The sequence below is a fragment of the Ceratotherium simum genome, chromosome 13 (assembly GCF_057802395.1).
Source record: "Ceratotherium simum simum isolate JZ-2026a chromosome 13, ASM5780239v1, whole genome shotgun sequence".
In the NCBI taxonomy this organism is placed as follows: Eukaryota; Metazoa; Chordata; class Mammalia; order Perissodactyla; family Rhinocerotidae; genus Ceratotherium; species Ceratotherium simum.
The window spans coordinates 65,241,025-65,255,837 of record NC_141912.1 but is presented as its reverse complement, the minus strand read 5'-3'; the positions used below and the strand labels follow the sequence as shown (position 1 = coordinate 65,255,837).

At 44.1% G+C, this 14,813-nt stretch overlaps 1 protein-coding gene across 5 annotated transcripts in view; it reads right to left on the bottom strand.

Annotated features, from left to right (window-relative positions):
- RIMS1 (regulating synaptic membrane exocytosis 1) overlaps positions 1-8,601 on the bottom strand; it is a 442,630-nt gene extending 434,029 nt beyond the window's left edge. For all 5 annotated transcript variants that reach the window (XM_087438805.1, XM_087438803.1, XM_087438804.1 and 2 more), the window contains exon 1: positions 8,438-8,601. In XM_087438805.1, the coding sequence (XP_087294931.1) occupies positions 8,438-8,601 (164 nt within the window). The remainder of the gene's footprint in view (positions 1-8,437) is intronic.
- Positions 8,602-14,813: the final 6,212 nt, after the last annotated feature.

The following is a 14,813-nucleotide window of genomic DNA, read 5'->3' as shown; positions in this document are numbered from 1 at the left end:
CCTGACTGATTACCAGTCGTGGTTCTACTTGGCGGCAACCATTACAGCTCAGGCCTTTGGAGCTGAAATACCACGGAATCCCTTTCCACGTCTGTATCTGGAACAATACTCAGACGACAGTATCTTTTTCAGACAAGTGTCAAGTTTTTACTCCAGGTTGCTACATATTAGGAGGCTAAATTTGACCTAGGCTACATAGACATCTGTAAATTGAAATACCCATCTAATTATAAGAAGACTTTACTGTATTTTATTTTTCTAAATTATGTTTTTATGACAATTGTCATGATGATCATGAAGAATATCAAAGTAGAATCTCTTTACAATTTTTACTCTTACCAAAACTTTAATATCCAAAATAAATGAGACAGCTCATTTCAATATCCCTTTATTTCAGATACCAGGATGTAAAATATATCCATTTTTTCCCCAGAAAAAAAAGGGTTAGGAAAGAAGACTTAAGCTCCAATATATTACAAGATAGTGATTGCTAAGGAAGATAAATCTGTTAAGCTGTGTGAAATATGAAAGGAAAAGCCATTCGATTACTTTATCTTGTTTCATCTCTTTCTACTAATACACTAGGTAATCTTTCTGACCTGGATAGAACTTCTGAATGTAGATATATACCACACTATATTTGAAGAAACCTGATACATTGATTTATAGATTCCTTAGATATTGCATATACCATCTGCCTAATTTTTCTAAAAGGTAAATCCCATAAAATGAAAACAAAACAGCTAGCCACCCAAATAAAGAGCTTCTCGTTGCATTTGTCAGGAGCTCTGTTTAAATGACAAGAACACTAATGTGTTCTTGTGTGCCACTAATGTGGCACGTGATGCCTGTGCACTGATGACTTACAACCGATGACTTAAAATAATGATATTCCTGAGGTTAAGAACACTGCTCAAATATTGATCAGGAATGCTTTGAGCATAGAAATGTAAGTGGGGAGCTAACCAAATAGACTACATAAAGTCTAGCAAATGCAGACGGAAAACTCCATCAATAACTGCTATTACACAAGTTCCCATTTGTGCATGCACATGAAGCATGAGAGTCCATTAAGAGAAGCTGAACTGTGAGAGACATATGTATGACGGTAGAGACACCTTAACTGGTTTTCAATTCACACACCTTCTCTTCCAGACAATAATTACCTGGTATAATGATGAGAAATACAAAAATACATATACTAAACAATATGTAAATAATTAACATGGAATGATCTTGTATGCAACATAAAAATATCTGTTTGGTTCATTATGGTTCTTTAAAATAGCTAATATCTAATTAAGCACATTAATTACCTTCAAATTGCATGAAATTACTTTCTATAACACTACCTTATTTTACTATCTAAATTTCAGAAGAATGATCAAAATATTGCATTCTAAAATCCATTTAAATGTCTTCTCTAAACTGCAGGCTGCTCCTTTCAAGGCCCAATGGAGAATTTTCATAAAGAGACTCATGTATGTAGTTACAATTCATAGCTATTGTTATTTGAAAAATGTTTTGAAATTTTAAATTCAACTTTGCCATTGAAGGTAGCATTCCACAAAGACTCCATAAAAGATAACGCCTCATTCTCAGCAAAAGCCTTTCCATTTATCAAACAACCATTTTCAATATTCTATGTCTATGACTTGCTTGCATTACTTATTGATAAGATATATTTTATGACTGTTAGTTGCTTCAATTTCTGAAGTTTTTAAATGAACAATGTGGGTCGGGGAAGCAAAACTTATAAAGAAGAAGACAATACAATTATTGTGCAGACTGAAACTCAAAATTGAGAGAAAGGGTAGTATCCACAATTACAGTATGAAATAGGTGTGAACAGATACATCCTGGGCGAACCAATACGTCTAGTCACTTTCCTTTTAAACAACTCTATTTTGTCTTTAAATAAATGGTCGTGTGTGCGGGAAGTTTTCACAAGACAGCAACAGAGGTAGGAATATCTAAAGTCAATTCTGCAGCATATTCCCCTCTTGCCACCCATAGGAGACTGACCTAGATCAAAATATGTGCACATAAACTTGATGTAAGACTGTAAGAATATACATAGAGAAAACCTAAGACAGCCAGGACAGAAACGTAAAAAATTCTTCACCACGTACAATCTATTTCATCATCCGACAGTAAACTGACGTGAAAGAGAAACTACCATCTGACAAGGAGATGGCCCCTTAGTCAGCTAATTCCGAAAATGAATAATGTATTAAATCCAGTGGCGCTAAAATCATCAGTCTATCTCTCCAAATTTTTTTTCTAGTAAAAGATGAGGAAATTACCCTAAGCTAATTTCTCTTCTCATTTTTGAATTAGGGTTGCCTGTTAGCTATTTCAGACTTTATCATCTTGCCCATATTGCTTTTTGAGCTAAAGACATTTATGAGCTATTTAACGAGAAAGAAAGAAGAATGTACATAAGGTAAATATAACCTCAGGTCAAGCCTGGACTCATTTTACCTTCTACCTTCCTGCCAAATTCTCACACTAGTAGCTGCAGCCCTGGCCACATTGCACCACTAGCGTGAGATGATGGATGATGGATAGATTCTTCCACAAAAACTCATCTCTACAGGACACCTAGTAGCTGCAAGAACCACAGGAAAAGATGGTCTTGGGATTTTTCTATAGTTTACAGAGTAAAGACAGTAATGGCAACTTTCTTTGGTACAGCAATTTCAGGTTTAAAGGTGTTTCCACTACCATGTTAAAGCCTCATAAGTTAGAAGGATAGGCATTATTAATTCCACTTTACACATAAAGAAACTGAAGCCCAGATGGGTTACCTTCCTGATGTTCACACCTATAGAAAGTGATAGTGTTAAGACCAGAATCTAGTCCACTGCTCTATCCAACTCTCTGATGCTCGAGCAAATGTCATGAGCAAAAGGGCAGGAAGGCACTAGCTAGTTCTGGGACTTTCACTAATATTAGAAAATGAATAGAATACCGACAGGGTGGACTTCTCATCAAGAGGTGAGCATGGAGCAGAGTAAAACATATAAAGAATCCAGCCAAACACCTGACACATGGAAGCCACGCGGGAAATGTCGTTCTCCTCTCCCAGCAGAAGAGGGAAACAGACCATGATGCCCATGGCTAGACGTACTTTGAAAAAGACGCACAAGAGGACTAACGACCTGGAGTCAGTGCAGGTGGGTTCTGTTACGCTAGCTGCCGTGGGCCTCAGGCAAATTTACTTCAACTCTCAGGACCAGCTCTAAAATGTCCAACTCACATCACAGGACAAAATGTAAAAAGTTGTTTAAAAATATAAAATAGTCCATAAAGATAAATGAAATACAATGCAATGGACTTTATAATCCGTGGTACAGCAACCTCATCCATATCGCAGGTGTGGGAGAATAAGAACATTATTTCAGGAATTCCTACGTGACATCTTTCCAGTAAGCTTACTGCACAGGTTTGACACAAATCGTCTCCTCATTTAACAAGTTGAGCAAATAACACTCCCCAGATGTTGTGTTTCTATTCACGTCAGCAGTAGCACTTAGAGCCCACACGGGCTTCCATATTCGACTTCAAATTGAGCGATGGATTTACTTAAGCAATGGTGCCCCCTCACTTCTGGTTCAGAAGGAATGCATACCAGTTAGAAGAAAGTCAAGACAGGCTGGCAGAAATGTGAATTGATGGCATGTCTCTTGCCCTGCATTCTCTTTGAAAACTCCCTCTTCTTTCATCTTTTAGCTTCTCCATGAGCATTTGGGAACTCAGTCCTGGGCATGCACGTTTACTAAGACAGATTTTTCTAGAGAGTGGAAAACTCCAAGAGTGTGCAGGGTGGAGTTTCCCTAAATTCAACCCTATCCACCAACGGTGCGGAGGAGACTAGACTGAGTGGAACAGTAAGTTTTCTCCCCAATCTTTTCTACTTAACACAGCAACTCAGGACAGGCAGACACCTTCTCATGGTTCAGCAGGTCTCTCATTGCTATTTGCCTTTTCCTTCTCACCCATCCCTGCCTCAGAAATATTATAGAATGGTTTTGGGTGTAAGATATGACAATCTCTGCAAAGCCCAGTGAAAACACGACACCTGCATAGGTGGGGACTCATGCTCACTCCTCCCCAGGTACCCGCTCTTCTCCTCTTTTCCCAGTTGCTACCTGGGGTCTCTCACATTGAGGACACATTTAAGGCCACAATATTATAATCGGTAGGAGGGAGAAAAAGGAGAAAGGAAAGCTGAAGGTACAAGAGTTCTAGTGCTTCTGCCTTCCCTCTCCTCTCACGAGGGAAGTAGATATTAGGGACATTTGAAAAGTTAGTGCTAGGTTCCCTGTTAGGAAGAGAGGCAGAAGTCCAAAGTCAACACTCTCTACAAATCAATTCACACCATTAATTTCAGGATTTGTAAGAAAATTGGAACCTCTTAGAGTCCCAACTGAATTTTCTTGCTCACTTTTACACAGTAAGCGGCAGAACTAGAACTAGAACCCAAAATGCTAGGATCCAAAGTTAATGGTCTTTCCACCATAGCATGACGCTTCTGATTATCTTGGAACTGGAGACAATTCCCCCGCCCTCCACCCCCAGGAAAACTCTAGGAAGAGTGTGGGGGAAGCTCCAGCCTCCTTCCTACAAGCAGCAGCTGATCTTCTGAATCAGCCTAACCTTTTGCCAAACCACTCCTCTGAAACCGAGGAAAGAGCAGAAGTTAACTGAAGGAAAAGGTAGATGAAATACAAGCTTCTTCTTGGTAGAAGGACAGTGTAGTGTGTGGGAAAATACTTGGACTTAGGACAAAAGTCTGGGTTTGAATCCTGGTTGGGCCACGTTGCATGAGTCGGCTGAGGGTCCTGCTGGAGCCCTGTCAGTGCAGGACGAGGAGGCGAGGGTTCTCTGACCCGACTTACCTTCTGCACAGACTGTTGTGAGAATCCAAATACACAGACATTAAACTTAAGCATAGTTCAACTCTTTGGCATTTGATTCAATAACCACTTAGAATAATGGCCAGCATGAGGTAAAGGCTCAATAAATGTTAGTACTTTTATTAAATATTCCAATATGGTCCTCAATTCCCATCCTCATCCCATCCCTTTAACAGTCTACTTCTATTTTTCTTTCTCTTCTCTTACTGTTCTGTAGCTCCTTTCTCTATGAAGCTTTTATAAAAGCAGAATAAGATTTTAGATCTAATGAGATCTTCTCTGATTTAGGTCCCAGATAATGCAGTTTTCAACCCATGTAATATACCGGCTCATGGTGTCTGGTGACAGCTACCTAAAGAAGTATCCATTGAGGAATTTAGGTTTCAAACAGCCTCCAGAACACACAGACACACCCAAAAACCCTATTAAGATTAAAAAAAGACCTCTTATTTGCAGATAATTAAGTCAACCATTAAAAATTATTTGCAGGAGTCAATTATTTCTAGTTACATGGCAATGGTATTTAAAATTACTTTGCCAACAAAATGAATTATTTTTATGATAAACTACTTACAATTTTGAATAAAACTTTTCTGAAATCTTGAGGTGAAAGTTGCTTGATTATTCTTTTCCATTTATAAATATTTAAAGACCTTACCAAGACCAAATTCAAGTAGTAATTTACAAACAAGCTGATGAAACTATACAAATATTGATATTTTGTAATGTTTCTTTAGTATATTCACCCATTAGTTTTCCATCTTGTCTCTATTAATGTCTATTTTTATACATTGTGAGAGAGAAGGCACAGTAGGTAGCTCAAGGTGATGGCTCTGCAGTGATGACAAACCTGACTTTTAAGTCTAATTGTTCTGTTACCAGAACTTGAGTTTTGTAGGGGCTATTGAGAAAGTAATTTTCCAGATATGTGATATGATGGGCTAGGCATTTCCATAAACACTTATCTGTGATTTAACAAGTATCTCAAAGCCCTGTGAAAGCATCCTGTTTTCCAATCTATTTTTATACAAAGTTTAGAAAAGGCCACCACCCATGACTATGTATCATTTTATTCCCATATATATGTGCCATTTTAAGACATAAAGTGCCCTCTAGAAAAAAGTACATCACCGCTCCAGTAATTGCAGACAATATGACACGCTTACATGGCAGCAAACTAGGATTCCAACACGCTCCCCAATTCCAAAGCACTTGCCACTGCACAAAAGGCCACTCATTAGCAGAGGAGGCTGATTGATAAAGTTAATGCAGAAGTCCAGGATTAACGAGGGCCATTGTATAACTCAGCACACGCTGCGATATTTTGAGAATCCTTGCAATAAAGGAACAATATTTGCAAGCTAGTGGAGAGCAGTCAGAGGAACATCAGCGGGAAAGATGTTTTAGACATGAGCAGTTGGACGGTGATCTTCTTTTTATTTGTCCATATAAACCCACAGAATCTTATCATTGCTGCTTTCGGGCAGTTAGCGGGTTTGAGATCCTGTCCTAAAACTCACCCTTTCCCACTTAAAATCCCTCACTCGCCACCATCCCTGAAGCAGCCAATGAAGACGTGTGACGGCCACTACTTGCACTGTGCCTGTCCCTTCCTATTCAGATCCTGTCAAGCGGCAGCCCTGTTTTCCACTGGCTGCTGGAGGCCTCATCCACCTGCTGTCTGCAGCGAACAGCAAAAGGAACAGTAGCAAACCTATAAATCCTGACCAGCAGAAAAGGTGTCCAGGATGGTGGCAGGGGCTGCAACCAGTGAGGACAGACGGACTGACAATCAGACAGACAGACAGCAGCACCGTCAGACACCATCCATTACTCCCAGTTTCAGAAGAGGGGAAGCCTGCAGCATGAGGGATGCCATTGTTCCATGAGGGACAGGCAGAGATGAGCAGGGTTCTGCTTCCCTCCAGCCGGCAGGCTTAGTATTTGTTTTCTTGATGAGAAGGAGCAGGGAATGCAGGAACCCTGCTGCTCTGGAGAGAACCAGGCCAGCTCTGGTCTTCCGAGCTAATGGCCCCTTTCTGAGTCTACAAGGAAAGGGCAGGAATGACTGGGCTTCTCCTCTTTTGCTGTGACCCAGCACCCACAGCTCTCCCTCAGTGAGCCCCTCTCCCATCTGGGTGGCGGTTGCACTGATGCGGAGCCATCAGCCTGGGAACGCAGCCTCCCTCCACCCCTCTCCTGTGAGGCACTGCTGCACTAAGGGGAAGGGAGGAAACTTCCGGGGCAGCATATTCTCTCAGGAGGCCATCCTGGGGGCAGAGCAGAGGCCTAGCTGGGTGTGCTCTGTGCCAGGGTGTCGTCCCTGGTCCCTCCCTGCCCTTCTCTGCTCTCAGAGAACTCAAGATGCAACAGGTTCCCTTTGGTTCTTCATGTCAATCCTCTGCCCCCAGATACACCTTCTGGCCTAAACAGGAGACACCAAGGAATGAGTCCCAGTCAGGGTCTCTCAATTCCTTCACTCCCCTGAGTTGAAAACTTCCCTGAAAATGTGAAGACCTCCTGAGGGAAGGCAGGGCTGAAGTTCCCTTCAGCTCTGCTCTAGGAGTGATGCTAAGAAGTGAGGAAAACCCAGTACCTTGTAAGCAGTTTTGTCTGAGACTAAGGCAACCAGCAGCAGTGAGCCCCAGCCCTTCCCCAGACACAGGAAAATGGGGCACTGGACAGAGATCCCTTGAAAGGCTGATGGCTTTAAAGACGGGGATGTGTGCAAATATTCCATCCCCTATAGAACTGCTTCGGTGAGGAATGGGCAGGCCCCAGAGGTCTCTTGGAAACCAGTAAAGAGGAACCCCTATTTTATTCAGGCCAGAGTCCCCATCAGCTTCTCCCATTATTTAAAACTTTGCATTGCGAATGGCAGTATATATGGGTAAGAAAATGTGTCTTCACACCAGTATTCTGTGTAGAAGGCTGTGAATAAAAGGTTCAAGAGAAGCTGGGGAGGCAGGTTACCAAAGATGGCAACTGCCCAAAAAAGACCCAGCCTTCATCTGTGGATGAATGGGAACCAAATGAACACTAAAATGAAGCATTTTTCTTACATAAATGCTGGCACCCTTCACCGGGGTAGCCCCAACCTGCTAATGAACTCTGAGACAAGGAGCTGTTCTCAGCACCTCTTCACCCTGCCTCCCCTTCCTCCGCTCATCCCCTGCCCCTAACCTGCTCCCAGCTCAAGGCCCCTCCACTTGGCTGGAATCAGCTTCTCTCAGCTTCTCCAGAGCCCACCCCCAGGGTGGCCTCTGTCCCCCAATCCTCCTCTATACCCCAGTCTCAAGCCATCCTCTTCTGGCTCGTTGGCTCCCGGCTCTGTGGCACCCCCTTCTTCCTCTTGGCTCCCCAACCCCTGCCCTGCTCAGGCCCAGCGCCCCCGGCCCCCAGGCGGGCGCCTCCGCCCGCACCCGGCACCCTCGCCCGCCCGCCGCCCACACTCGGCCGAGAGGACCGTGAATGGACCCACGGAGGCGCGGATGGCGCGGTTGGGGGCGGCTTACTTGAGCATGGCTTCTTCTTTTTCCTCCTCTTCCTTCTGCCGGTCCATCACTGCCATGATAATGTTCCTCTCCTCCTCGGTCAGGTGGCTCAGGTCGGGCAGCTCTTGCATCGGGGGAGGCACCGTGGGTGGGCGAGGACCGCGGGGCCCCACGGCCGAGGACATTTTCGTGGCCTGCCGGCCCCTCCTCCGGCTCCCTGGCTCTCACCTTTCGGATGCACGCGCAGCCGCTGCGCCCCTGCCTCGCCTCACAGCGGAGCCCTCGCGGCGGCGGCGGCGGCGGCGGCGGCGGCGGCGGAGCCGGGGACAGCGAGAGCCCAGTCTCGCATGGTTGTTTGCATCCACCCAGCCCGGATGCTGCCTCGGCCGGCGGGGGCGGGCCGGCGGGGGCGCGGCGGGGGGCGCGGGCGGGGGCGCGGCGAGGGGACGCGGGCTCGCGCCAGGCTCGGCCGCTGCGGGCGCGCGGGGCTGGGCGCGCGGGCCGGGAGTGGGCCGGGGGCCGCCGCCGCCGAGGCCGCTCCCAGGCTGCGCTGCCTCCAGTCCGGGCTGCGGAGGGAGAGGCAGACTTCGGCTGTCAGTTAGGCGGAGTCTCGGAGGCTTCGCTCCCGGGCGCTGCTGCTGCTCTCGCAGACATACTGCCAGCCGCTGGGTCCCGGAGCCGCTCCCCCCACGCTCGCCAGCGTGCGCACCACGTCGCTCTGTGCCCAGGCACCCCTCACCCGTGAGTCATCCTCCCTGCCTGGTCCCTGTCTGTGTCATCCTCCCAGCCCGATTTTTCCATGGGTTGCCTTAATCATCCTCCTCCTCGGTAGCATCTTCATCGCGGAGCATTAATATTACTTGAGCACCCACGATGTTCTGAACAGCAGGATGGAACACTCTCTGGATACATCTTTTCCCCTGCTACCATGTCTTTCTCATTTACTAGTCGAGCGTTCATAGCCATAACAATGTGATTTTTTAGATAATTTTGATACACACACACCGCTCCAACAGCCTCGATTTTCTGGATCCATTAGATGCAGTGCCTCTCTTGACCCATCCTCAGTAGGACAGTTCTGCAGTTTATCCTAATTGCCAGATGCCCCACCACAGGGCAACTCTTTAATTTGTCATTTTGGGCTCTGGGTAGCCCCATCACGTTGCATCACCGCACTTCTCTGGTGCCTTCACATGGATTATAGTCTCGAATTCCTCTAATGATGTTCGCCGACAGCATGTACTCACATCTTAGCGTCTGGAGGTACTTCTCAAGAAACACTGATCCCAGATAAGGAAAACAACCAACCATATCCTATTGTAAGAAGCTTCTGCTCAATGCCTGGCCCAATGATAGGCAAGAAAGATGAGCTTCTCTTGCTGATAAAGGCAAAAATAAATAGACAATCCTTTCAAAACAGGTAATGTTATTGACTTTGAAACCTGGAGACAGAATTTTGTTAATATAATTATAAAGGAATCAATCTAGAGAAGGGTTCAAATTGAACAGCAGTTTCCTATGAGCATCTCTTAGCAGTGCTGATGAGAGAACTGATGCCTTTCTCTCCAGGGGAATTCTGTCTGTAATTCCAGAAGGGATTCAGCTCTAGTACTTTTTTCCTCCAAGCCTAACTTTCTTAATGAAGAAGATGATGATGATATTTATTAATCCTAAAAATCTAAAATCTTCAAATTTAAGGAATTTCAGACTTTAACTCCTTGATCTCACATTGAATGCAGGTGTTGCTTCTACATGGACACATCTGTTTGGATACTGTCAGTAACGGCAGGCCCACTCTCTTAGTTCTATTCCCGTGTCTAAATCCCTCTTCTACCTGAGAATCTTTCAGCTTTTACAGACAGCTATCACGTCATCTGCAGTTTTCTCTAGAGTAAACCTTCCCAATTTATCCAACCAGTCATTGTGTGGCACGATTTCAAAGTCTGGTCATTCTGGCCACCTGCCTTTGGGCACACACGTGTTGTTTCACTAGTTTTCCTGAAGAGAGGTACCAAGAATACACGTAGAGAACCAAGAACGGTGTCTGGCACGTAGTGAGTGCTTTATAATCATTAGTTTTATTTGTACCACTTAACCCTGGCCTAACTTTGGGGTAGCCATGTCAGTTATGAGGATGACACTGACATGAACAGGTGGTCCCCCAAAATCTCCAGTCCTATTTCATAAGTGCTGTTGTCAGATTTCCTCTTTCCTGTAATTGACCGATTGATGAAACAATCTCATCAACATCTTTTCTTCATTTTTAAAAACTTGTACTTATTTTCCTCAGACCAGCACGTATTCAGGGGGAAATGAGTTTGAATTCTGGCTCTACTAGTGATTTTATCATCTTGGCCAACTCACGTATCCTCTCGGAACCTCTGTTTCCTCATCTGAAAAATGAGGTAAAGGTTATTTCCTCCAGTTGAAGAGAAGTGTTAATGAGGAGGCATACTGGAAGCTTCTAGCTACATGCCTAACACGCTATAGGTCTCTTTCTCTTGTTTCCTGCTCTCTCCAAGAGGTGTGCTAAGCTATCTCTGAATTAGTAATGTACAGAGGGGAGTAGAAATGTGGACGATAGACTCATTCTGTCAGACGCATGTCCCTCTGCTGGTCAACATGGAGACGCAACGGACAAGGCCTTGTCCTCAAGGGGTCTGCAGTCAAGTTGGTCCTCAGAAAATCCTTCTAAAGTACAAATAAAGGAATTAAGAATCCTCAGTAGACATTAGAACTAGCTGAATAAAGCTCTTGAGAGCTGGGGCCTGATGAACAATTAACAGTGGCGTTTAGTTTCCCAGAGCTGCTGTAACAACACAGACTGGGGGTTTCAGCAACAGAAGTTTATTTTCTCACAGTTCTGGAGGCTGCAAGTCCAAGACCAAGGTGCTGGCAGCATTGGTTTCTCCTGAGGCCTCGCTCCTTGGCTTGTAAATGGCCACCTTCCTGCTGTGTCCTCACATGGACTTTTCTCTGTGCCCTATAAGGGAGAGGCGTCTCTCCCTCTACTTATAAGGACATCTTTCCTGTTGGATAAGGGACCCACTCTCATGACCTCATTTAACCTTAATTACCTCTTTAAAGGCCCTGTCTCCAAATACAGTCATAGTCTAAGGTCCTAGGGATTAGGGCTTCAACATAAGAATTTGGAGGGGACACAATTCAGTCCATTACAAGTGGTTTCCATTTATTAGAATTACTTTGGGAAATGGTGATTGACGTGTATTGTCTGGATGACTTAATGAAAAGAAGTCTGGTCTCGACCATCTTTGTGTTCATAGCTACTTCCTTGGACTCCATAAGTGTATGTGAAATTAGTAAGTGAATAAACGAATAAATGAATGAATGAATTGACCAATGAAGGAGTAGGTGCGATAGTGCGACCCCTCACTGTCTTCCTTCTGTCGGGAATCCGTTATGGAGAGGTTCAAAACCAATTTCTGGAATCCAAGAGAAGTGTACTTATACAAACTTACCTCCAGGAGAGCAGAACTCATCTGCACTTAGATAAGCAAGCAAACACCCAGAGTGGCTGCACCAAAGTGCGGCTCAGATGATCAGCTCCTGCAGCTGCTCTACCGCAAATGTCCCATACACTTAGAAACGTGCGCACAACGCCTCCCTCTTGGAAATCCACAGGGCACCTTAACAAGTAAAAAGTGATAAGAAGCCAGTATTTACTACAATAAAGAAATCTGCATTACATGGTTTGGACTGGCATTCCCCAAATATATCTGGACTGTAACAGAACTGTATTGTCCCTACTGGGGAAAACACGCTTTGGGAAAAATCCTGGCTTAGAAGCCTGATATCCAAAGATGTTAGCTAGAGAGACCATGAAACTTTTAGTGTGATTTTCCTTGCTCAACCAACGATATCTGTGGAAAAATGTCTTAAATCTCTATTCATAAGGTACGTACCAGACGCCCTGAAGGTCAACACTAACATCGTGTTCAGGGTACTAGTCAGAAATGATGACTTAGACAAAGCTCCTCTAAGGTAAGTTTCTTAGCTTTCCTTCCCACTGACTCTCTCAAATCATCATTTCTCAAAATAACTCTAAAGTTGGACACCACTGTTAACTGTTAATTTCACTTAGTAGCTGAGATTATAACTTCAAAGTGGAAAATCACTGAAATAGGCTCAGGTTCAAAGCCTTGCTCCACATTCGATAGGTGTAGTGGGTTCAATACTGTCCCCCAAATTCATATCCACTCAGAATATGACCTTATTTGGAAAAGGGTCTTTACAGATGAAATTAGTTAAATTGAGATCTTATTGTATTAGGATGGGTCCTAAACCCAGTGACTAGTGACCTGATAAGAGGAGAGACACAGGCTTACAGGGAAGAAGGCTGTATGAAGACACAGAGAGACACAGAAAGAGGAAGGCCGTGTGCAAACAGGTGCAGAGAATGGAATGATATGCCCCAAGGACAGCCAGGAGCCACCCGATGCTGGAAGAGGCAAGAGGATTCTCCTCTAGAGACTTCAGAGGAAACATGGCCCTGCTAACACCTTGATTTCAGACTTCTAGCCTCAGCAACTATGAGAGAATACGCTTCTGTTGTTTTAGGCAGTTTGTGCTACTTTGTGATGGCAGCCCTAGGAAACTAACACAATAGCGATGTGAGTTTGGATGAATTAGTAAACCTCACTGAGCCTTACTTTGCTCATCTATAAAATGAAAATAACAATATCCACCTTCCAGTCTTTGGTAAGGATAAAAGGCTGGGAATCTGTGCAGCCCCTACTTTGAGCAAGGCTGAGGATACAGGAGGGAAGGATGCGTCAGGGTAATGGCCCTGGAGGGGTTTGGTGAACGATGGCCCATGAGCTAAGCACAGCCAAAAGCCTGCTTTTGTGAATAAAGTTTTATTGGTGCACAGGCACACCCATTTGTATATTATCTGTAGCTTCCTTCACGCTAAAATGGGAAAGCAGATGCGACAGAGACTATATGTCCCACAAAGCCTAAAATATTTACTATCTGCCTCTTTACAGAAATGTTTGTGGACCTCTGTTCCAGATGCTTACAACGCAGCTGGAGGAGAGAGGCATGAATAAATAAACACACAAGAATGGTTGGATTATGATAATTGCTCTAGAAAATAACTTGCCAGATTTAATATGGAGTGGACTGTGGGAAGATAGGTAGTCATGGAAGTCCCAAGAAGGGGTCCCGTGAGCAGAGACTTGAAGGATAAGAGGGACTAGCCTACAAAGAGCCTAGCACAGTGTTACGAGCTGAGGAAAGCACTAGAACAAGGCCCTGAGTCAGGAAAGGGCAGCCAGGAGAGCAGAAGTAGGAAGTCCAGTTGGGAAATTAAAGTGGCTCAGACTGTGTGGTGCACGAAGAGTGGAGCAAAGTGAACACATTCGAGATGTGCTTTGCAAGTAGAACCTGGAGACCTGCTGACAGATGAGGTGTGGGATTTGTGACGAGCAGATAACAGTTATGATGCCTGTTTGGGGCTGAGGAGTAAGCGGGTGGCTGGTGGTCCCCATCCTGAGATGGGGGATGTGTGTGTGTGTTGTGGAGGATGGGTAGGTGGTGTGGGAGGGATATCAAGAGCCTTTCCTTATCATTGTTGTCATTGTCATCATCATCATGATCTAAACTCTCAAAAAGACAAATATATTTGAATTTAATTTGCTAATTGATCCCTCTAACCAAAATGTTTTGCTCTAACTAAAGTTTAAAAGAAAAGAGAATTTTTCTTTTGAAGATTGTTTCTATGAAAGATTGGCCTGAGGGCTGAAGAGGTCTTTGTTGCTCTCTCCACGATGACAAAAATGAAGAAGCCACCAACACATAGTCCACAGAAGTTTGCGTCCACATATACCTTCATTAAGAGCTAAGAACAAAGTACTAGTTAATTTCTACTCCAAGGAGTAAGCAAGTGGCACTTTTGTGATTTCAAGATTCTGTACACTCAAGTTATAGTTATTTAAATTTTTTTAACTTCTAGAAAATTTTGAAATAAATTAGTTGGGCATATCTTCAGCACCCATCAAGATGCAATCTTGACTAACCAGTGAACTATAATCCTAGAGTTTTGACTTAAGTTATCACCACATCCACCTGTATATTTTTACCACCATTTTCCTGAGTACCACCGTAATCTCTTACACAAGAATGTTCGTGTGTAAGGGGACCATCTGTCCTGACTTGTCCAGGACCATCTGAGTTTGTGCCTGTTGTACTGGCATTATTATCAACAGCATCTCCTTTCACTTAAAAGTGCCCTAGTTTGGATGATAAATTTTATGGTCACCCTATTTATACATAGTCATAGTAATTTGAAAAAATATAGCCTTTCTGGCTTCAAACTACTTTTGGCTCTCAAGAGATTTCACTGAAAGTATTTGGCTGAAACTGGATATCAGATTTT